Genomic DNA, 22,503 nt, shown 5'->3' with positions numbered 1-22,503 from the left:
TAGGAACAGAATTCCATTAAAATGAAACCAAATAGGGAATAGATATAAGATGTCTACCCTACTCATTAGCTCTGCCACTGAATTTCCATTTGTTATGTCCTAATTCTGTCTTTAAAAAAGCCTTTGAAAATACGGGCTATTGCTTTCTTTATAATTGGCTTAATTGAAAAATGGAAACTTCTATTAGCTGGATGGTCATGGGCTTGCTATTGCTCAGTTAGCAGAGGGAAAGTAGATAGAAAGAGTTCTTTAGACCTTCTTGTGGAGCTTATTTTAGGTGTCAGGATCTACACGCTCATTGCTCCTGATGACTAAAATAACAAATAAGAAAAAAACGGGGGAGCAGCAGAAATAATCAGTATTCCACCTTCAGTGCTATTATTGGGTAATATTAGTCCAGGTGCTTTGTAAAAAGCCACATGGACACATGGGTCAGATCGGGGCTTGTAAGGGCCAAAAGCTTAGATGAGAAATGTACTCACCCTTGGTCCCAGGGCTCCAGAGTCCCCTTTCTCTCCACGATCACCCTTTCCCCAGTGAAAAGAGAAAAAACTGAATTAGTAGTGGGGCCAACGGTCCAGAAATATCTCAAATCTAAGGATGTATTTAATTCCATGCAGCAGCACCTTTGACGTGAATTTCTGAAGTGGAAATAACAACTAGAAGAACGGTAACCACTGGCATAGTAAATAATTCTTTAAGACGCACCGTAAATTCCCCTTGTAGGTGACAGAGGATCTTGGAACAACAATATATACGGAAACTCTATTACTAGAGATTTTCAAAAGCAAAGCACGTGGTTTCTATGGTGCCCAAAGTAAGCTTTCACCTCTCAGATTGAGCCATGTTCTTGTTTTCATATGACGAGATTTGGGGCAAAGGGAAAAAGAGCTAACCAACTGGGTTGTCTGTTTTCTGAGGAAAAAAAAAAGGTGTGTAGATAATCTGGACAGAGAAGGAATGGAGAGCTCAGTCCAGGGAGGGTTAGAAGGGAAAGGTAACCGGCGAGGCCTCTCTTTGATGATGATGAAGATGTAAGGAAAAGACTATAAGGCCTTTTAACGCTCAGAAGGTGCTGAAGTGGACAGCAGCTAGCTAGAGCAGGTTGGCAGGGTGGAAGGTCAGGGGTAGGGCAAAGCCAGCTTTGTTTTTCAAATGCAATATGAAAAATCTCTAAAATTCTATTCATGGTGTTATTACCCAACCTGGAGAGAAACCAGGAGTAATCCAAGCATCAAACCACATGGGCACCACTCCAAGAACACGCAAAATTCTCATAAGTCTAAAGAGAAACTTTGGAGAAGAGATTTGAACCTGTGCAGATTTGAAAGCTCCTTAAGACAGCCTTAAATTTGTAGTGACCTTTTCCAAGGTGGAATTCAAAGCATTTTAATATGCCTTTCTACATATTTCATAAAATGGATGTGGACCAATGAAAGTAAGCAGGAAAAAGGATTTTAATTTTTTTCTATCCACATTACATTAATAACATTGATGATAATAATTAAATTTGCTATGAATAGAGAATTAATAATTTCTGCTCTCTGTTTTCCTCATTTGTTATCCATGTTTTCATGTTATTAGCTGATAACATCTTAAATAACATGATTCTGCTAATAGCATATAGATTATGGCAAAGAGCATGATAAAGGAAAGAATTTCAATTGGTGGTGAAATTTTAATGCCATGGAGAGAGTCAACAAACTTAAAAGCAAAGTATAATTTGAACACTTATCACAAAGAAAACCAGGAAATAAATAAGATTATACTCCACATATTGTAAATTAAAGTCTTTTGTCCCCCAAAGAAGCTATTCTTATGAAATAAGAAACACAACTTCTCTTAAAGAACAGTCTGAAGCACAATAACACACAAAAACAAACAAGATGAAACAAACCAATTGTTTTGAGATAGTATCACAGGGATGCAAATAATTCGATCCCAGTGTGTGAGAGTTTAAAACATGATTCTCTGTGGAAGAGGCAAAAGACACAGCTCTTGAAGGCCTCATGTGACATTAAAATCGTTACTTGGTTACTGACCTTTGACCCCTTTGGGCCTCTAGTTCCTGATTCACCTTGTTTCCCCTATTGTAGGAGAATATGAAGATGGAAAAGAGAAATGACAGGGGAGATAAGAACAGAAAAAAGAAATTAGCAGTGACTCAGAATAACGAAGAAGAATGGAAACACTTTATTATAACTGTCTCAATACATGGCTCTAAGTAAGTTTGGCTATCATAACACAAAGCATAAGTAGTTATCACCATATCACTAGCTCATTCTCTGGTCTCACCACCACCTTCATTCCATTATAATTCTGAAGACTGCCCCCCCGTCCGTGGATAGGAAGAGTTCTGTGACTAATCCTCAGTAGTCTCAACAGTGTTGGCATAAACTTCTTTTTCATCAAAGACTAAACCATTTCCTGTGTCTCTAGGATGGTTATTAGGTTATTAGAATAAAGTGTTACCATATTAGTTTGCAGGAAGTTTGGAGGAATAAAGACTGAACAGTGAAATAAATCCTTAGCTCTGATATTTCCAGGGTGTTCCACACCTTCAAGTTAGCACAGAAACTAACACAGCGCGTATCAACATTTTTCTCAGTAAGTTTTAATGCACACCGAGTGATAACATGTTAATATGACTGACCTCCCCCCTTACATTGGGAAGTGTTATTAAATTTGTTTACTGGACAGAACAAACTGGAAAAGGTTAAATTGTAAGATTCCTTTTGAAAAGAACCAAACAGTGTGCATTTCAATAAATTGTGATTTTTGCTGTTTTAATACCCGTTGAGGAACTGTATTTTAGTTTCATGTTCTAAAGTAAGTAGGACACATTTCCAAACCAAAGAAAGCTATCTTCCAATGCAAGAATAACTGACCTTTGGTCCAGGGGCTCCAGGCTCCCCTCGCTCACCTCTTCCAGGAGGACCTGCCTCCCCACGTTCACCCTGTCACAAAATACAAAACAAGTAAATGGCAATTCCTCCTTCCCCCCAGGCTGGTCCCTGTAGATTAACAAGTGAATTCCATAAAATCAAGGAAAGCACAGAGTTACCATGTATTCACCATTTATCCTGCATTGTATTAATCTCAACATGGATTATCTCATTTAATAATCGAAGCAATTGTTCGATGTTTGTATTACCATTCCTATTTTATACACAAGGAAACGGTTTGGTAATGCCTATCTGATACCTATGTTGGTAAATGGAAAACCTTTAAAGGGAATTGATAAGAGCCATCATTATATCTCAAGACAGACATGGACAGTTTTCATTTTGTAGCCACTTTTTAAGACCTGCCAGTGAGAAGCATGGTAAAGTGTCTAAATGCCAGGTTTTGTAATCCGACGACATCCTGAGCGTTAATCCTGGCTCTGTTATTTACCAGTTCTGTGCTTTGGGACAAATTAGTTAAGCTCTGAAAGCCTCAGTTTTCTCTGTAATGTGAAGAAAAGTATAGTACTGATCTCAATTTATGGGGGGCAAAGTGCTCAGAATGGTGCAAGATACATAGGTGTTATAGCTTTGAACTATATTCATAGCTCTATGAAGTATGAACACGATCACTGCTCTCAAGGACAGACAAGAGCCACATGAACAAAATAGTTACAAATTAAGGAGTAATGTAAGGCTAAGATGTGAGAGAAGAGGAAATCCCATAGGGTTTTGAATGGTCCAGAGTGGCTCCCTGGAGGTGAGATCTGAGTCATGTCCTAAAGAATGGGTAGGGTGTGTTTTATAATTATAGTTATTTATGACTGTGCTGTTGATGAGTCCAGCAGCTGCCTAAAACACTTCACATGCATTATCTTACTTAATCCTTGGGACAAAGGAGAAAGGCGTTGGTTCCCAGAGTCTACGGATGAGGAGACTGAATGAAGCTCAGAGCGGTTAAGTAATTTGGCCAAAATCACAAAGCTTTTAAAGTGGGAGAGCTGTTATGTTAAACTGATTGTGCTCAATCTTCAACTTTTGCATAAATATTTCTATATGTATATCTTTTGTACAAATCTGGTCATTTTCTTTTCTTTTTTTTTTTTAAGATTTTATTTATTTGACACAGAGATAGAGAGAGATCACAAGTAGGCAGAGAGGCAGGCAGGAGGAGAGGAAGAAGCAGAGTCCCCTCTGAGCAGAAAGCCTGATGCGGGCTTTGATCCCAGGACCCTGGGATCATGACCTGAGCCGAAGGCAGACACTTAACCCAGTGAGCCACCCAGGTGCCCCGGTCGTTTTCTTAGGATAAATTCCTAGTTGGGGAATTACTGGGTCAAAAAGTACAAACATTGGAAAAGCTTGCCACATGACTCTCCAGGAAGACTGTGTCATTTTCCATTCCTGAACACAGAATGGAGAGCGTCGGCTTCCTGCATGATGGGTAGAATTGCAATAATCAAACGGGTTTGGAATTCAGACATAATTGGTGATGGTTTGTTTATGGGTGAGAAAGTCACTGTCCTCACTGAAGGAACTGATTCATCATGGAAAGGAGATCCGTCCTGGGTGATTTTGGGTTCTGAATCCCAAGATCGTTATCTGTATCATGCCCATTCTGGGAAGCCTGGGGGGTTTTGCGGGGGAGGTGGGATAGATGAGGGCAAGGATTAAAGAAGACTCAGCAGGTTGTTCAGCATGAACTGAAAAGACTGTGAAAATGGAAGAAAGGCAAAGACCTGTCTGGACGGAAGAGATGGAGGAGATCTTCCAGAAGGGATTTTCCAGGGATTAGAGATGGAAAGGCCTCTGTTGGTATATGGAATTTTAATTTTTAAAAAATGTACCATTTTGGGTCTTTCTTTTAATATTTTACAGAATTATTCTAAAAGAGTAATTATAAGGTTATTTTAAAGAAAAGCAAAAGCCTGAGAAAATCTTTGATCTATAGCATACCACAGGAGTGGGGCCTATATATCTTTACCCAGAATCACTTTTGTCACAACGCCCCTAATTAGCTGCTTGCCATCCTATGGAATTATACTATTTACGTGTTTCCTTCTGTCTCTCCTTCCACTTCTGTGTCACACATACTGGAATGGAAGCTTCAGGAGAGTAGAGACTTTTTTGTTGCATTTACTCTTCATTCTCAAATATTAGAAAAACATCTGGCAAAAAAAATGCGCTGAATTAATGAATAAACATTTTATTCAAAGTATTCTGAATTACTCATAATAAAACCCTATTTCTTTAGACTGATATAAGTTCCTCTCAGACACTTGATACAGATGCTGAGGATACAGCAGTACGTAAAAACAGATTTTTAGACAACATTATACATCTTCCTTCCTTACCATCTCTCTTCACTGTGTTGGGGATAAAATACGCAGGATTAGTTTATTCTTTTTTTAATCTGAATTTAGTGGCACAAATCCAGACTTGCCTACACAACTGGAAAAAGGCCACTGTTCAGCTGAGAGAGAATTTTAAATAAACATGACTTTCCCATTATGATACCAAATTCATGTTAGGCAGTTCAGCCGAAAATTGCTAACACTGTTAATATAATTGTTAAAAGATTGTTAATAAAACAAATTTCCTGTCCACATCTCTTCTTGTGACTATACGAAACAAGTACAGTACATTCTTTACTTTTTTTGGGAATTCAGAGCAGTACCTATTAAAATCAGGCTGGGATCTTCACGAACAGAAATCAATGTTGATTTGGTGGATTTACATCTGGATTTTTTTTTTTTGAAACTCCAGAGTAGTTTATTTATTTATTTATTTTTATTTTTAAAAAAGATTTTATTTGTTTATTTGAGAGACAGAAATAACAACAGAGATAGCAAGAAAGCACGAGCGGGGAGGAGAGGAAGAAACAGACTCCCCATTGAGCAGGGAGCCCGATGTGGGGCTCATGTGGGCCTCCTCCCAGGACCCAGGGATCATGACCTGAGCCAGAGGCAGACACTTAACCGACTGAGCCACCCAGGTGCTCCAACTCCAGAGTAGTTTAAAGATTTTATTTTTAAGTAATCTCTATGCTGAACGCGGGGCTCAAATTCACAAGCCCGAGGTCCAGAGTCTCATGTTCTACTGACTGAGCCAGCCAGGCGCCCTGAAACTGCAGGGTAGCTGAAAATCAGTGGACTAAAGAAATGATATTTAGGAATGAACTCCATTCCCTACTACCTGTGTTTCTTCCGCTTCCCCATTTTTAGCAAACAAAATGCCACAAACGTTTAAAGATCTAGTTCACCCCTGGTTCTCTCTGACATTGACCAAGTCTTCTATTTCTTTGTGCTGATCTCTGAGGCTGGCTTCTTTCTTTACCTGGCTCTGAGGCTGCAAACCTGAATAAATACAACAGTTCTCATACGGACACGGAATCCTCATTATTCTCTTGCTTCCTCTCTCTTCATTCCAGAAAGCACATTTCTTGTGTGAATCTGTTCAGGCTAAAAGAGGCATTCCTCATATTTTGTTAATAAGCCTGACAGCTCATTATGTGAAAAAGAAATTGCTTGAGAAAACAGCAATTTTGCATAAATTCTACTGAATTTCAGTCCCCCTTAGGCCACACATAGTTTCCATTTACTAGGATTAGAGTAATTTTCTCTTGATCAGCGGAAATGAGGACCCGTCTGTCAAAACAGACCATGAACATATTTCCCTAGCTCTTAGAAATCATCCTGGCTTATTTCTGGTGAATGCAATACACATTGAGGCAAAGAGTTCTACAGTTTAAGAATAAAAGAATATAGTTTGATCTAATTTTGCCCCTTCAATTCATGAGTCTGTCATGAGTAAAGTTCCATCCTCAGAGCTGTACCTTTTTATGTCTTACTGAGTAGATAAAAAGAGAACTATGGGTCCAACTACATCCACCACAACGTAATTTTTTATATGGTGGCATATAGATTTTGCTTTTAGGGCCCTCTCTAGGGTTGCCAAGTGGAAGATCATGACATGGTTTCATTACAGGTTCTTTCTGCAGACATTATTCAGGAAAGATCCTTTTGAGATTAGACACTTAGGAATCTATATGACATCAGTACTTGCCTTTGAAATCTAGGGAGTGTGCGGGGGGAATAGTAATAATGTTTGATTTACAAGTATGTCCTAAAATTGGTGATAAGGAGCGGAAGTTAATGTGTTCTATCTCTCATCAGAATCCCCCCACTTTTTCATATGGTCAGGAGGCAAACAGCATCATATCAACTTAGGAACAATTTGGGGGACAACAGGAGCAACTACCTAATATACTTCATTATCCTGTTGTCTTACCTGAGGCTTTCTGGAATTAAATTCCTATTACTCTAGTTAATATGGTATTCCCATTAGAAGTGTTAATAGATGATAGGTGATTTAGTTCTCTATTAGGCAAAAATATCTGGTCACCTAAACAATAAAATCACTCTACATTTCTTTCAACGCAATGGACTAAAAATATATAACAAGATACTTCAGAAATAAAGGAAGGAAAAAACTCCATTTACCTTTGTTCCTGGTAACCCTGGTAAGCCCGGTTCTCCTTGAGGACCAATGAAACCTGGTTCTCCCTTTAAAAAAAGATGGACATATGAGATTGGTTTTCATTTGGCAGTAAATAAGTAAAGTTAAACTGATTTACTTTTACTGGGCTTTTACTCCTCCGATTGTATGCAGCTTTCCTGCTGAGACCCAGCTACTGAGTATAAAATTAATCAGAATTTGTTTTGGTCAGTGAAAATACTCTGAGCAAATGTTTAGAGAAACTTGAGAAAGTAACAGTAAAAACCAGACAGATGTCTTTATGTTAGGGTGGATGTGGTAGGTGGCCTTTAAGATAGGCCTCAATGATCCCACCTCCTGGGTATTCATGCTCTTGTGTAGACCCCTCTGCTAAAGTGTGGGTTGGACTTACTGACTCCTATCTAATGAACAGAATATATTGGCCGATATCATGGGATATCACTTTGGAGACTAAGTTATAAAAAGACTGTGGCTTCCATCTTGGGGGACCTTTCTTGTGCTTTCTCACTTGGATCACTTGTTTTGGGGAAAGCAAGCTATCATGGCAAGCTGTCAAGCTCTGAGCAGCCCTATGGGGAGGCCCACATGGTGAGGACCAAAGTCTGCCAACAACCATGCGTGTGAGCTTGGGAGTAGACGGTCCACCCGGGTGTAGTAGAGTCTTCAGATGAAACCACAGTCCCGACTGCCAGTTTTGACTGCATCCTCGTGGGAGACACTGAGCCAGAGGCACCCATCTGAGTTGTGCTCCAATTCCTTTTCTTCCAAATCTGTGAGGTAGTTGTTTGTTGTTAGTTTTGGGGGTAATATGGTAGGCAGCAATAGATAAGTGATATACAGGTGTGGCTAGGGAAGAGATTCAGGAATGTTCAGCATGAAAGGAAAAATATCTCTCCTTGCTGTACCTCCACAACCTCTTCCCCACTACCTGCAGGAAACCAGGCTGCGATATAGTAAAATGTGTATTTAGTCTTGTTCCTGGTTCCTTGCACAGAGCTCCCCTGGAATTTCCTGAGTGAGAAAGAGTAATTGGAGTATCTTTTGTTATTTATAACAAACCCCTTTCAAACATACCTGAATTTATGCTAATGAGGTGACTTGGTGGGTTCTTAGATAGCTTCAGGATGGGGGCTGTGATAAAGTTGGAAGTTTCCGTCTTCCTCCCTTCACCATCTCCAGAGAGGGCAGAGGGGTTGGCGATTGAGTTCAATCACCAGTGGCCAATAATTTAATCAACCATGCTTATGTAATGGAACTTCTATAAAGATCTTTACATGGTAGAGATTGGAGAGACTCAAGTTGGTGAACACGTCAATGTGCTGGCAGGATGGTACATCTCAACTCCATGGGGACAGAGGCCCCTGTGCTTGAGACTCTTTGACCTCACCCTACCTAACTTTTCATTTTCATCTTCTATAACAAACTGTAATAGCATGACATTTTCCTGAGTTTTGTGAGTTATTGTAGCCAATTATCAAACTTGAGTGGGGTTAAGGGTGGGTTGGTTGTTGGTACCCTCAAATTTGTAGCCAAGTCAGAAGTGTAGATAACCAGGGGACACAGTAATTGTGACTGGGCCTCTAGACCATCCTTTATATAGAGGGTGAGAGTGAGGGCAACTTCGTGGAACTGAGCCCTTAAAACCTGTGGAGTCCGATGCTAACCCTTAATAGTTGTTGTCACAATAGGATTGAATTGTAGGACACCCAGTTGGTGTCAGAGGATCAGAGAATTAGAGAACTGGTGTTGGAAAAGATACCACGTGTTTGATGTCAGAAAACACCTGAGACCAGGGTTCATATTTTCTTCAATATCCATAAAGTTTTATTTTCTTTTTAACAATGTGAGCTAAATGTAAGAGTTTAACTTCCTGAAATCCATAAAGAAGTTTTAAAGCAAAAATGTAATGGCTCTGTTCCCATACTTACTGCTTCCCCCCTCCCCCCAATTCGGATTATTTCTGGAGCAGTTGCTATGTTATTTAATGCATTTGATTTTTTCTAATGTAGTGATATTTCAACATTTGTTTTTTGATACTTAGAGTTGAGCAGGAAGATACAAAGAGGATGTTTTATGGAAAGTGTTTAAATGTCATCAAATATTTTGAAACATATGAGTTTTAAAAATAGGCGTATAAAACCTTGGGCACTGGGTGGGGAACAAAAGGCTACAATAAGATAATAAAAATAATAACAGTTAACAAGAAAAAAAGGCTGTCACTACCACAAAATGTACAGAACTCAAATATATTTATCTCTAGCTCTGATGCTCATTGTACTGGTTTAAAAAAAAAAGGTGGAGGCTAAGTAATGCTTTAGGGTTATTGTTTGTGAATTTTTTGTAACTCTAGTCTACCTGCTCCCACACCCTTACACATAATGGGAAGGAAACTCTGAACAAATAATTTTTAGATGATCTCTTAATGGTCTAAAATGAAAATCAACAGTACTCGGAGAAATCAATGATGACCATTCTACTTAAAAAAAAGTTTAACTTATTATTTTAAACAACAAAATCACATGGAATACATTTATTTACAAGTAAGGTACTTCTCTCAATAAAATTTCATATACAAATACATAAATATTCTCTGTCCACCCTCAAGAAAAAAGTTATAATAAAGTCAATGTGTATCATTAGTAATGACTTACTGTCATGAAAATCTAATGTGAGTTACTAGGTTGAAAATTTATAGGTAGAAAAGACTCTTGCATATCTTCAAGTAGAAATAAACTGATCTCACTATTTAGCAAAGCAAATAGAACACGTTAAAGTGTACTAGGAAAAGAGAAGGAGAAAGAGTAAATGTTGAAAAAAACGTATTTCTTATTCAGGTTAGTGTTTAGTTTATAAAAAAGATGAAGCATGCAGTTTCAAAATTCACAAATAAATAAATAAGGCTTTGTGATCTCAGTGGTCAGACAAAAGTGATTTTTCTTCCCTTAAAAAACCAGAATATACATTAAATTCTCCTGAGGAAAGTATAGTAAGTTCCCTTAAATAGAATGTTCAGGGAGAAATTTTTTATTTCAAGATACACAATTAACAATGCATTTGATAGTCACAATGATTCTAGCACTGCTAATATTGGCTAATTTTAAAGACTTTGAGTATGATTAGTTTTACCTTATTTCACTCTAAGAAAACATCTATCATATTGATGTATTCATTTCTTATTTCAGTTTATTCAAGGGGAAAATAGCATACTTAACTTTAAGATCACAATTTTATGTTTACTTAATTCCAGAACTCTCAACCACTATGGAGACACTATCTTAATCCTCTCTGTATTTTTGCAGAATGGGGAGGAAATAATAATTGGTCTCTTTTCTGTCTCAGGCTTGAAAGACAATTGTTGAAGTAAATAATGCATACATATGTCTACTCATAGTCTTGAGTTGGTCGGGTTTGTTTCTTAACTTCCTAAGCTAATGCCAGAAGTCCTCAAAGTGCCTTTTCATTTACCTGTATTAGTGTACACAGTAGGAAAAGTTTATTGATATGGTTTCAGATTCCAAATTTCATTTAACCTTTAAGAAACTACCATTTGTAGAGTTGGGGTAGTACTGAAGAAGAATATCCACAATTTTATGAAAAGTCTATTAAAATACTCTTCCCTTGTCCAATGACATATCTGTGTGAGGCTGTTTTTCTTCATACACTTCAACCAAAACAACAAATTGCAACAGATTGAACGCATAAGCAGATATGACAATCCAGCTACCTTCTGCTAAGCCAGACATTAAAGAGATTTGCCAAAAAAAAAAAAAAGTATAACAATGCACTGTTCTTGGTAATTTTTTTGTATTGTTTTGGAAAATTCAGTAATATTTCATTAAAAAATGTTATTTTATTAACAAATAATGGGTTTCTTAAATTCCTCAATTTTAATTTCTAATACGGAAACATCAACAGATATAAACCTACATAAATGAAATTGAATTAAATTCTTTCAATCCTTGGGGTGCCTGGGTGGCTCAGTCATTAAGCGTCTGCCTCCGGCCCAGGGCGTGATCCCAGAGTCCTGGGATCGAGTCCCACATCAGGCTCCTCCACTGGGAGCCTGCTTCTTCCTCTCCCACTCCCCCTGCTTGTGTTCCTTCTCTCACTGGCTGCCTATCTGTCAAATAAATAAGTAAAATCTTTAAAAAAAAATTCTTTCAATCCTACTTCTTAGGTGTGTAAAGGAGCTTTAAGACCAAGATTTTTGATAACTATTGGTACAAAGGTACAGAATTGAGTTAAAGCCTGGCTTTGCAAATTGGAATCCTGAGGGGCCCAATAATGGAAGATTCTGCTGTTGTTAATGGGTGGTATGCAAAGTACTTAGTGCTGTCTCTAGAATAAAGTACATGAACAATAACTGTTTTTTATTATTGTTGCCCTCATCTTACAGTCTCAAAAATGCTAGCTATCATTATTATTATTGTTGTTAGTAATAGTATAACAACATCTCTGCAACTAATTGGGGATACACAAGGTGACTTCTTTTTTCTCTATAACCTGTATGGAGCTATACTGAATACCTTTCCACTTTCTTCCAAGAAGTAACCCTAAATTTTCTCATGTGACTATATTGTCATTTCATGAGACAATATCCAGCTGTCAGAGACTTTAGGACTGTAAAAGCAGAAGTGTATAAGGTACAGAGGTGACAGGTGTACTAAGAATGAGTTTTCTTCCTGTAAGGAAGGAAAAAGAGAAAATGGTCATACCTACTGAATTTCTCTAAGTAAATGTAATCCTTTAAAAAAAAATCTTGCCACTTTGACAAGTACTGATTAAAAGTTCTAACCTCCTAAAATGTCTAGGAGAAAAGCCATGACAACCTGTGGTTTTGTGGCAAAAAAAATTAGCAATCAGTTATTCTACTATAGTCACATTTCTAGTTAACCAGAATAGAGGAAGGAGACTGGGTTAGGGGAGGTAGGGGAAAGCAGCTGAAATATGATCCAAGCACAAAACACTTTTGGGGAAAAAAATCTCTGGAGAAAATCAGACTATACAAAAATGAGGTTATATAAGTTTTCAGGGCAATGAGCAGGAGAAGTAACTTTTTTTTTTGGACTATATGATAATTCTCAGAGCTATTTTTATACAACTAATCTGATTTAATCAATGGGAAATAAGATTGCTAAATTGGAAATTAGTCACACACATTTGTTTGAGTACACAAAGTAGGGGAGAGAGGCAATAGAGAAAGTAGGAGCCACAGTGCAATTAAGCCCTTACGCTACTTTTAAGGAAGGGGCAACTAAATTTAGAGTTTTAAAAAAATGTATAAGACAATTAATTGAATTAGAAAATCCAAGTTAGAATTTCTATGAGCCATTTCAGGAATAACATGCAAACATAAGGCAGAGATCCTTTGAAAAGGGCAGATGCTGCCTGTCATAATCAGGGAAAATGTATTTACACAGGCAAACAGCACGTAAAATAGCTCCACCATTGAAGTGAAAACAATAAAATATGACATTTTCTGAAGCAATATTAATCTTTTCAGTTTATGATGTGCTAGTGCTTTTTTAAATAAATGACAACAAAAATATCTAAGGAAAATAGGGGGAAGGCAGAGCTTTGAACATTGGTTTGTCTTAACACCAGGGCCCCAATGAATAGCATAAAAATGAGTTGAGAAGATCGTTACTTCAGAGCCACTTCAATCTGTTCTCCTCTCAAGTTTCATATATATATTTATTTTCTCTCATTTCATATATATATACATCTATCTATCTATCTATCTATCTATCTATCTATCTATCTATCTATACACATTTACATTTTCCTCCATCTCTCTACTCACTCACCATCTCTAGTGAGACAGCATTTTAGGTTTTTACTTGTTCCTATTGAGAACAAGATTACAAAGCCAACTGGGATCCCCTTCCTGTTGGTGCTGCTGATCCTGTATGGAAGGGAATCAAGAGTGAAGGCAACCAACTGACAGATCTTAAAATGTCATTGCTTGTAAAGTTAGTGCCCAAATACAGGGAAAGAGAGAAGTAAAAATTAGAGAGAGAAGGAGGAGAAGGAATCATGGAGGAATGTAGGGACACAGCAAGGAGAAGACAAGAGAGAAAGAAGAAGAATGGAAAGAACAAGCATCTTAAAATTTTCTGTTCCCCTACCATGACCATAACTATTAAATCCAGGTTTAATCTGTTATTTTTGTCATTGTGTTTTCATGGGTCCTGGAAACATCCAACTAGATCTATGCCTGAGACAGACTCAGGAAAATAAAACAATTTAATACCTAACTCTTTTTTTTATTTTTTATTTTTAATATTTTTTATTATATTATGTTAGTCACCATACAGTACATCCCTGGTTTCTGATGTAAAGTTCGATGCTTCATTAGTTGCGTATAACACCCAGTGCACCATGCAATACGTGCCCTCCTTACTACCCATCACTGGCCTATCCCATTCCCCCACCCCCTCCCCTCTGAAGCCCTCAGTTTGTTTCTCAGAGTCCATAGTCTTTCATGCTTCATTCCCCCTTCTGATTACCCCTCCTTCTTTATCCCTTTCTTCTACAGATCTTCCTAGTTCTTATGTTCCATAGATGAGAGAAACCATATGATAATATCTAACTCTTAAAAGAAATACAGAGCTCTGATTTAACCAAAGCCTGGAGGTAAAATATAGACAGCACTATTTATCAGAACCCCTTAATACAATCCAGAATTTTCACTACTGAAACACAATTAAGAGCTGGCACAATATTCTGCTACCCAAGCCACATGCTAGCCAGTGATTAAACGGTTGTCAGAGAAATAGAAATCTCAGCTTTGTTAGTGCTATTGTAACATAGCAATAATGCAGCATTGAATTCCAAAATAAAGAAAAATTTGGTTTAATTTTCTGCTCTTGTCTTAGATGTTGCATCTGATTTCTTCCTGAGTTGTTTCATGAGTTTTGTCCTTTGTTTATTCTTTAATTAATTAGCTCACTACCAATGAGTTCAAAAATCAAGTCTCAATACCAAAACTGTAACATGTTTCCCTGTGTTAAGCTGGTAGAAAAAAATCAATAATAGAGTAGCTGTGGTTTTGGCAACTAGACTGGGATTTGGGTTGGGCAGAAGAAATGCTATTTATTCAGAATATAGCACATTATAGGCCTAGTAGTACATTGCTGGGAACAGGCGACAGCAGCAAGCAGTCCCATCTGAAAATCTGACACAAGTTGCTAATTTGAATGAAAGTTTTAAGCAGCCAGGGCACATAGGATGCAGACCCAAGTCTACAGAGAATAGCTGTAGCTTAGATCAAAGATGTATCTTCACATGACCAACTTTGGAGGACCTAATGGTCTCACATTGACCTTTCCACCTGTAGCTAACCATTTCAGCAGCCACGACTTTGATCTTGTAGTATGAAGCTCAGTGAAAATAAGTCACAGTAGCTAGTTAAGTACTGTATTCAAACAATTATCCTGTTTTTGCATGAAAAAGTTTCCTTGCTGATGAGGGTGTTAGTATTAGATCTCTCTTTTTGTCTCTCTCTCTCTTTCTTTCTATTCACCCAGCTTTCTTTCATAAATTGGCAATGTGTGCATAAATCAGAAAATTAAGCTGTAGGTAGGTGGGGTCTATTCACTCTATGAGATTAAAAAAGATACAAAGAAGGTATGATTTTTGACTGAAGCCACTTTTGCTTGACTCGTTTGTTGTTACTTTTAAAAACTTTAAATAGCCTAATGAGATAGTTTAGATTCTGTATATTCTGACAGCTCCCCCCCCACACAAAATAAAACTCCCTAAAACAAAACAGAATACCCCAAAACAATGCAAACAATTACATTCTTTAACAACAAAGAGGGCAACAAAAACTGGCCTTCTATGTTACAACAAGGCAAAGGAAAGGTAGAAAATTCCCTAAGAACATGACCTTTCTGAAATCTAACAATAACCATTAAAGGTCTCATTAAGTCTCAGAATTCCATAATAAAATCCAGACTGATTTTCCTTCAAGCCCACATTTAATACATGGCAAGAAAGTATTTGAGATCACCTTCCTTTATCTTCTAAATGGCTATTGGGACAGTCCACTGAATGCTCTTCTGTCAAATGTACATAATGAATCCTTCATATTCGTGAGAAGAGTCAACGAATATATAGATGGGATTACTGGTCAGGGTCAGAAAGGAAGAGACGGCTTCATTCACACAGAACTGGATCCCCGGGTGTTTCCCTATAAACTTCCAGAACTTACCATCTGTTAAATGGAATGGTGGCCAGAAAGTCCTAACTGATTAGCTCTTGCCCACAGAAAAATCTCTGGTTTTTCATTTATTACCATTTGTTTTATTTTATGTCATTATCAATTAAAGCAGTAAAAGATATTATTTTTTTAACCTGTCTAAAAAAAGCCTCTAACATACCAGCTTAAACCAAGTCATGTTTTCCGTGATATTTATTACTCCCAAGCAGAACTAATTTTCATTGCCCAAAAAATAGTACAATGGGGCTTGAAAAATATGTGCTGATTTGCCTGGGTGCTAAAGCATCACCAATAATTTTGATTAATGTGTCTTGACACTGAATGCATTAGCCATACAATATTCTTCTTGCGTAAAAGCTAATTAGAATTCAAGTCAGCATGATACCTGCTTCTGAGGATTACAGCAAGAACATTTGTTGTAATAAGAACATCCAGGCAGCTAGTTTTTGTAATGATTGATTTGTAAAATTATTGAGGGGAAAAAAAAAGAATGAGAAAATAAGAGTCTGTCCCCAAAACGCTATTTCCCTTAAGGATAAAATTTGAGTGTAAATTAAGACATCTTGGTGATATGATGAAAATGAACTGCAACAGCAGGTTTATTTAAAACTCAGAAAACATACCTTTCTTTTTTTTTTTTTTATACTTAACAGGATTACATCATGAGAACACATTCAGCATATTTATTGGAGGTTTCATTATGGCTGCTAAAAATCTCTGATTTCTGGTTGTATGACTTTCCTAATTGGATTCTTAAGGTACTCAGCTGCTCAGACACGCTCTGTGCAGGCAGGAAATAATTCTAAGCAACAATAACACAACCTTATCCTTTTAACCAGTGTTTCTTCCTTTTCTTTTTTTCTTTTAGGAATACATTTCACATCCTATGTTACTTCCAAAAACTCTCCCCTCCTGTTTTTAAAATGAGATTTGGTGTTTCTGAGGAAGGAACGTCCTCTCTGGTGGATTTAGATGGTAAATTTCTATTAGATTATTGAAAATTGTAATTAACCCTAAGAATGCCAAAGTAAATGTTCCTGCCACCTGTAAAACTTAGCCTTTATATGATTTGGTGTCAAGGATGATTTCATATAATGAGGTATAAAGAACTGGTTACTGTCTCATACCCTCCTAATCTTCAATATCTTAATCTGAATGTCAAATTTTCACTAATGTGGAAGCCAGAAGAAAACTATCAAGTTTGAGGGAAAATACTTAAAATTTTTTTGCCACCTAAATGATTTTTTTCATTTGATGTAATTTCTACTGTATTATGTTTCCCTACTTTATTAATTTTACTGTGTTATATAAATTTTTCCCAATTTACTTTCTGAACATGATGAGATAAACTGGTGGTCTCTGTTGAAAGGAGAAAAGCAAGCATTGAAAACCCATATTTGTAAAAAAATGTCTTGGTCCAGGCAACACTATGACTGGGGCCTAGAAAATTTTCCTCATTACATGTCTGGTTTCTTTTGTGAACAGTGTAAGGAGAATTTTAACAGTACTATGTCTTATGGCCAGAAGGTTGTGTTCCTTCATCCTTTGTTCCTGGAATATATTTGGGTTATAGGAAAAGGGGAATAGTGTGATGTTACAAGAGAAATTAAGGTTTCTTACTGCTCTTAAAGGTAACATTCATCCATCACTGCAAAGTTTTCAGAATCTACCTCTATTAACTCACAGAATGTAAATGGCTTTACATTCTCCAGGTTAAAATGACTCACATGAGGAAAGACTATATTGCACATGTACATAACCAATATTTCCAATATTCTGAGCTGCTCCAAGAGAAAGAGTAATAGCTAAAATGTATATAGGATTTACTATATGCTTGGCAATATTTTAGGAGCTGCACATGTATTAATTCACTTAATATGCACAACTCTCTAAGTTATGTACAATGATGATTCTCATTTTATAAGGAAACCAGAGGACAGGGAGATTATTGTAACTTGCCCAATGTCATCATACAGCTTCATTAACTGGTGAGGGGTAGAACCAGGACCCACACACTGGTGGTCTGATTCGAAAGTCAGGTCTCTTGATTACTGCTCTATACTGCCTCATTACTAGGGTAATGTAATCATAAAAGGGGTAAGTAACGTATTTACATTTTTCAAAATAAGTGTGGAGAAAAAAAATTTTTAAACATGAACTTCAGATCTTACCCTTTTATGTGATATCAGAAGAGCTAGTTACAGTAAGTTTTAGCCATGAAAAACATATTTGAAGGTTTGTTTATAAAAATCATTTTCTGAGCTCAAATCTTATTCCAGAAGATCAATGTCTGCATGGTACATTGTGCATAATTTAATTTTCCCAGTTGAACATCTTGACACTATATGAACCATGAATGCATGAAATAGGAATTCCAAATGTCTTCCACATGGTGAGAGAACCTTCCAATACTTGTGCAGGAAACTTAAGAGTAGTTTGAAATTAAGTTATGCCTGTTCTTGGTGACTTTTATTGTGTATGCCCAAGGTATCAGCACTTTTCTCTGAGTAGGACTCTGAGGTGATAGATAGATGAGTCTGCTGTCTGTATTTAGGCTCTTTGCTCATTTCCTGAGAGCTGTGTGGAAGGCATTTGGGTGCTCATTAAGTTCCCCACCATTCCCTGGGAGCAACAGGTGGCGAATCAAAGCTTCCCCGGTATGTCATGGCTGGTTTCCTCAATGTCTTGGAAATAATGGATGGCATTTGCGTGCTCTCTGTAGTACCAGCAGATAAGAAGGGGATGAATAGCAACAGGAAGTATTTCCAAAGCGTGAACTATCACACAAGTTCTTGCTACCACATGTTCTAAATCCATGCATGTGGTTTCCTCTTTTAAATATTGTTACTCATTCAAACTATGAAATTACGATTAACTACTCTGCGGTTAGCAACCAAGTAGAAGCAAGGATATCAAAGGAATAAAGAACATCTCAAGTTAATGAAGCCATATCGTAAGGTTATAAACTTGAAACTTTACCTTTATAAATATCCAAAGCCTGCTAACGACTATGTGTTCTTAAATTGTCTCCTTCACAAAATGGCATCTGTATTCTGAGCACCTACTACGTTATAAAGAAAGAATATTGCTCACATCCTGAACTAGAGCAAGAAGACAAAGCCAATTAAACCAAAACCAGAATCTGCGCTTTAAATCAAATACAGGGTAATTCCCCAACAGTACTCGATAATTGCATAGAAAAGTATCTGTAGTGAAGGATAAAAAGATTTTGTCACTTGATAGCTCTTGTCACAACAGTTACAGTCAAGGTTTAAAAAACAAAGGAAACTATCAGCTATATTATCTGGACAAAATACTTCTGGCAACATCCTAGGAGCCTCGGAATAAAAGTGTTTGCGGAGGGTGGCAAATAACTCTTCCCAATTTGAAAAAGTTCAAAACATTTGAACTAGTTCACATATGACTGGGGAAATTCCACGGGGTATTTTTCATGGTGGAAGCCATAAAAGGAATAAGAGGTAATGATAACAAATAGAGTAATTCAAATTGGGTTTTGTTCGTTTTGGAGGGAAAAACCCCAACACCTTCACCCCTACATAGTCTTTCTCACCCAGACCGTGCCTCAGGAGAAGGGACAAGCACATTTCAGTGCAGCCCTGAGGTTCCTGCCACAGGAGCACAGCCCTGCTAACTTACAAGTAAGTGCTGCAGGAAGCCCTGCCCCAGCCCTTCCCAAATGTCCCTCCTTTCCAACGCCTCCTCCCTTATTTATAGCAAAACCAGGTTCTTTTTAACTCATGTTGAGTATAATTTTCTCAAATTTGTTTTTAAAAATCTACGATCTCCCACTCACTTGTAAAAAAACTCTTTTTTTTAAATGCATGGGGATTACTAAGGAACTGCCATAAATTCTGCAATATGAAATCACATAGTTATTTTGCTAAATATCAATTGATAAGGAAAAGACTTTGACACTTTAGTAAGCTGTTCTCATACATACTGAGGAAGCCAAAGACAAAATATATTAAAAGGACATATCTGAATGTCCATGATACTAATCTGGAAACATCAAACAAAAAGTGGAAATTTCTGACTGCCAGCCTGAAAACCACAGTTTTCATGTCTGTTACTTATACCAAGTACAGTCATAAAATATATGATACCAGATGATGTCTGGGGAACTCAATAATTCAACGTGTTTATTCTAAAGCCATATTATTTCATCCACCATACTTCACACACAAACTTCATCAAACAGTATACATAACCCTCACACTGAAACTAGGATTATTAATTTTGGAATGGTCTAATGCACACCAAAGATTGATTCAGAATCTATGAGAACAACGTAAGGAAAAATATACTTGCATTATGTTACTCTGTCAAACGGTTCTAGAATTTAAAACAACTAAAACTTTGCAACTTTAAAAAGCAGATCTTAAAGGAGGCAGTCCTGCTACGGCAGTAGAACGTTAAGCCTTGTCAGTTGCCATGAGAAACATTTTAAGCATTTAAAAAAATGTATGCTTCTTAACATTTTTTGATGGTTTTGAAGCATGTAAAACAATGTTTTCAAGCTAAGCCTTAAGCAATTATTTCAAAAGATACACACAAAGTTTATGGAAATAGTATATGGGACAGAATAGTTCAGTCATCTGATTTGTCCTTTGCAGTGAGAGTTCTTGACAGGAAGGGGAAGCAGAAGGTATTTTAGAGTGATTGTTACAACGAATGAATTACAAAAACAGCTGCCTAAGGGTTCGATTTATGGGGATATTCAGACTCTGATTCCAGTCAGAATCTGACAGGATGTTACGAGTAAAATTAAAATGTGAAAGTAGACATTCTAGACTTTAAGCAATTCTATGTGGCACTTACATTTTTTCAAGGGGCATAGTAGGTTCTAATAGAATAGACAGTCCGGATAGCAGTGGCAAATGTCAGCAATACCTGTGCCTAGTTTTCAATTTAAAAATGCCAACACAGGGCTCAAACCCACGACCCTGAGATGAAGACCTGAACTGAGATCAAAAGTCAGATGTCCAACCGACTGAGCCACCCAGGCACCCCTCGATTTAAAAAATTTAACTGATTGAGATGGCTGGAGAGTATTTAAATAATAGCATTGTATTTTTAGTTTTCATTTTTTCCCTATTTTCCTTTGATTTCTGTGACTTCACAATTACAGTTCTATGAAGCTGAGACTGTCAGTGCAGTATTTACCTTTATCCCCGGAAGTCCAGGAAGCCCAGGAAGCCCTGGTTCACCCTACATAGGAAAATCACATAGCATTATAGAACAATAGTCACTCAGTCACAGTATCTGGAGAAAAACACGGCAAATGTTCCTAACTGAATACTTGCTGCATATATATATATACACATATATAAATACTGTCTAGTTTTAAGAACTTTGGTGAGATTATACAGTTCAGTCAACTCTTGATTCAGGAATTGGTTGACCATTTTGCAGATTTTTCAGGATTTTCTCTCTTCCTGCCATCTCACTGCTCACTGGCGTCTTGACCAGAAGGAAAGCAAGAGAAGGAAAAGGAAAAGGAACTCCTACGTTTTATTATTCCCTGGTAAATGATTTCTCTCAGAAGCTGAAGCTCTTTGCTGAAATGAGGATTATGTATGCATTTGAATAATGCATCCTGTTCCCGGGCTCTCTTACCTCAGGTAATCAAGAGTTGGCTGTGTGAACAGATGGTCACATCAAAACAATATACATTAAAAGTCTTGCTCACTTAAAAGTATAGTAAGATTTCTTTTCCATTCCTGAATGATGAGAAGATAAATGCATGGTTAAGATTATACTTAACTCCAGCCTGTATCTCTGACAATTGTTGAGTCTGGGTAACCCTGCTTAGCAATTTAGGGCTAATGGTACCAAGCGTGCAGCTGTTCCTGAATACAGGTTTGAGATTAAGTGGCACATTTCGTGTGAGCACACTGGAGTCAAGCTAAATCTCATTTTCACAGAACTGTCTACATTATTTTAAGTACAAAGTATAGTGACAAGAGGTTACATTGCTTAGAAAATCTCCTGAATTCCACTAAAGAAGCATAAAAGAATCGCTGGGGAAAGTGAAAGTCCATCCTACACTGGACTGCGGTGACTATTATTTGTGGAAACAACATTTGAGGGTAAAAGGCACACACTGTTTCATAATGGTCAGTCAGTGGGATGGACAATTATACTAAAAGACTAGGGCATTAAACTAGATATAAGTGGTAAAAGGAGACATTTCTTTTAATCTAAATGCTTTAACAATCCTCATTCCAAGGAAAACCTACTAAGAACAATCAGATATTTTCTCTTTAATAGTAGTACTTTCATATCATGAAGGGACAGAATTTGCTCTGGTATTATCAAAAGAAGACTCCAGATACTGTTTATTAAGCTGTAGGGTCAGACATAGAGGGGACAATGACTTTCCTGATGGTTTAGGTCACAGGTGCTTCAGGAATGCAAAAGAAAAGCTATGCTGTTTGAAACTATATAACTTAAATTTTGTACTGTGAACAGTAAGACTAAGATGAAGTCACGCCAGAGAAGAAAGAATGATCATTAAGAATTTGAGGTTACATTCAAAGAATACTTGTCCAAGTAGATTGAACTTTCCAAAGAAACATCATACATTTGATTTTCTATTTTCTTTCCCCTTTGCCCTTCATTTGATAAATTTAAGAAGATCCAGTAAATAGGGCTGCTTCCATATTTTATTGAAGATTCTTTTTTACTTAAAAAAAAAAGTACAAGGCCTTCGAATACACAGTAAATTGCAGTAGAATATACAACCAATAAAGTAAACCTATTAGTGACAAATCTATACTTTTGTATTGTTTTAGG

At 37.1% G+C, this 22,503-nt stretch overlaps 1 protein-coding gene across 4 annotated transcripts in view; it reads right to left on the bottom strand.

The window, feature by feature from the left end:
- COL25A1 (collagen type XXV alpha 1 chain) overlaps positions 1 to 22,503 on the bottom strand; it is a 450,135-nt gene that overhangs the window by 47,197 nt on the left and 380,435 nt on the right. For all 4 annotated transcript variants that reach the window (XM_034671874.1, XM_034671873.1, XM_034671875.1 and 1 more), the window contains exons 18-22: positions 20,872 to 20,916; positions 7,448 to 7,510; positions 2,889 to 2,957; positions 2,043 to 2,087; positions 483 to 527 (exon numbers count right to left, since the gene is read on the bottom strand). In XM_034671874.1, the coding sequence (XP_034527765.1) occupies positions 483 to 527; positions 2,043 to 2,087; positions 2,889 to 2,957; positions 7,448 to 7,510; positions 20,872 to 20,916 (267 nt within the window). The remainder of the gene's footprint in view (positions 1 to 482; positions 528 to 2,042; positions 2,088 to 2,888; positions 2,958 to 7,447; positions 7,511 to 20,871; positions 20,917 to 22,503) is intronic.

This window comes from Ailuropoda melanoleuca, chromosome 11 (genome assembly GCF_002007445.2).
Source record: "Ailuropoda melanoleuca isolate Jingjing chromosome 11, ASM200744v2, whole genome shotgun sequence".
In the NCBI taxonomy this organism is placed as follows: Eukaryota; Metazoa; Chordata; class Mammalia; order Carnivora; family Ursidae; genus Ailuropoda; species Ailuropoda melanoleuca.
This window is presented reverse-complemented; position numbering and strand designations above follow the sequence as displayed.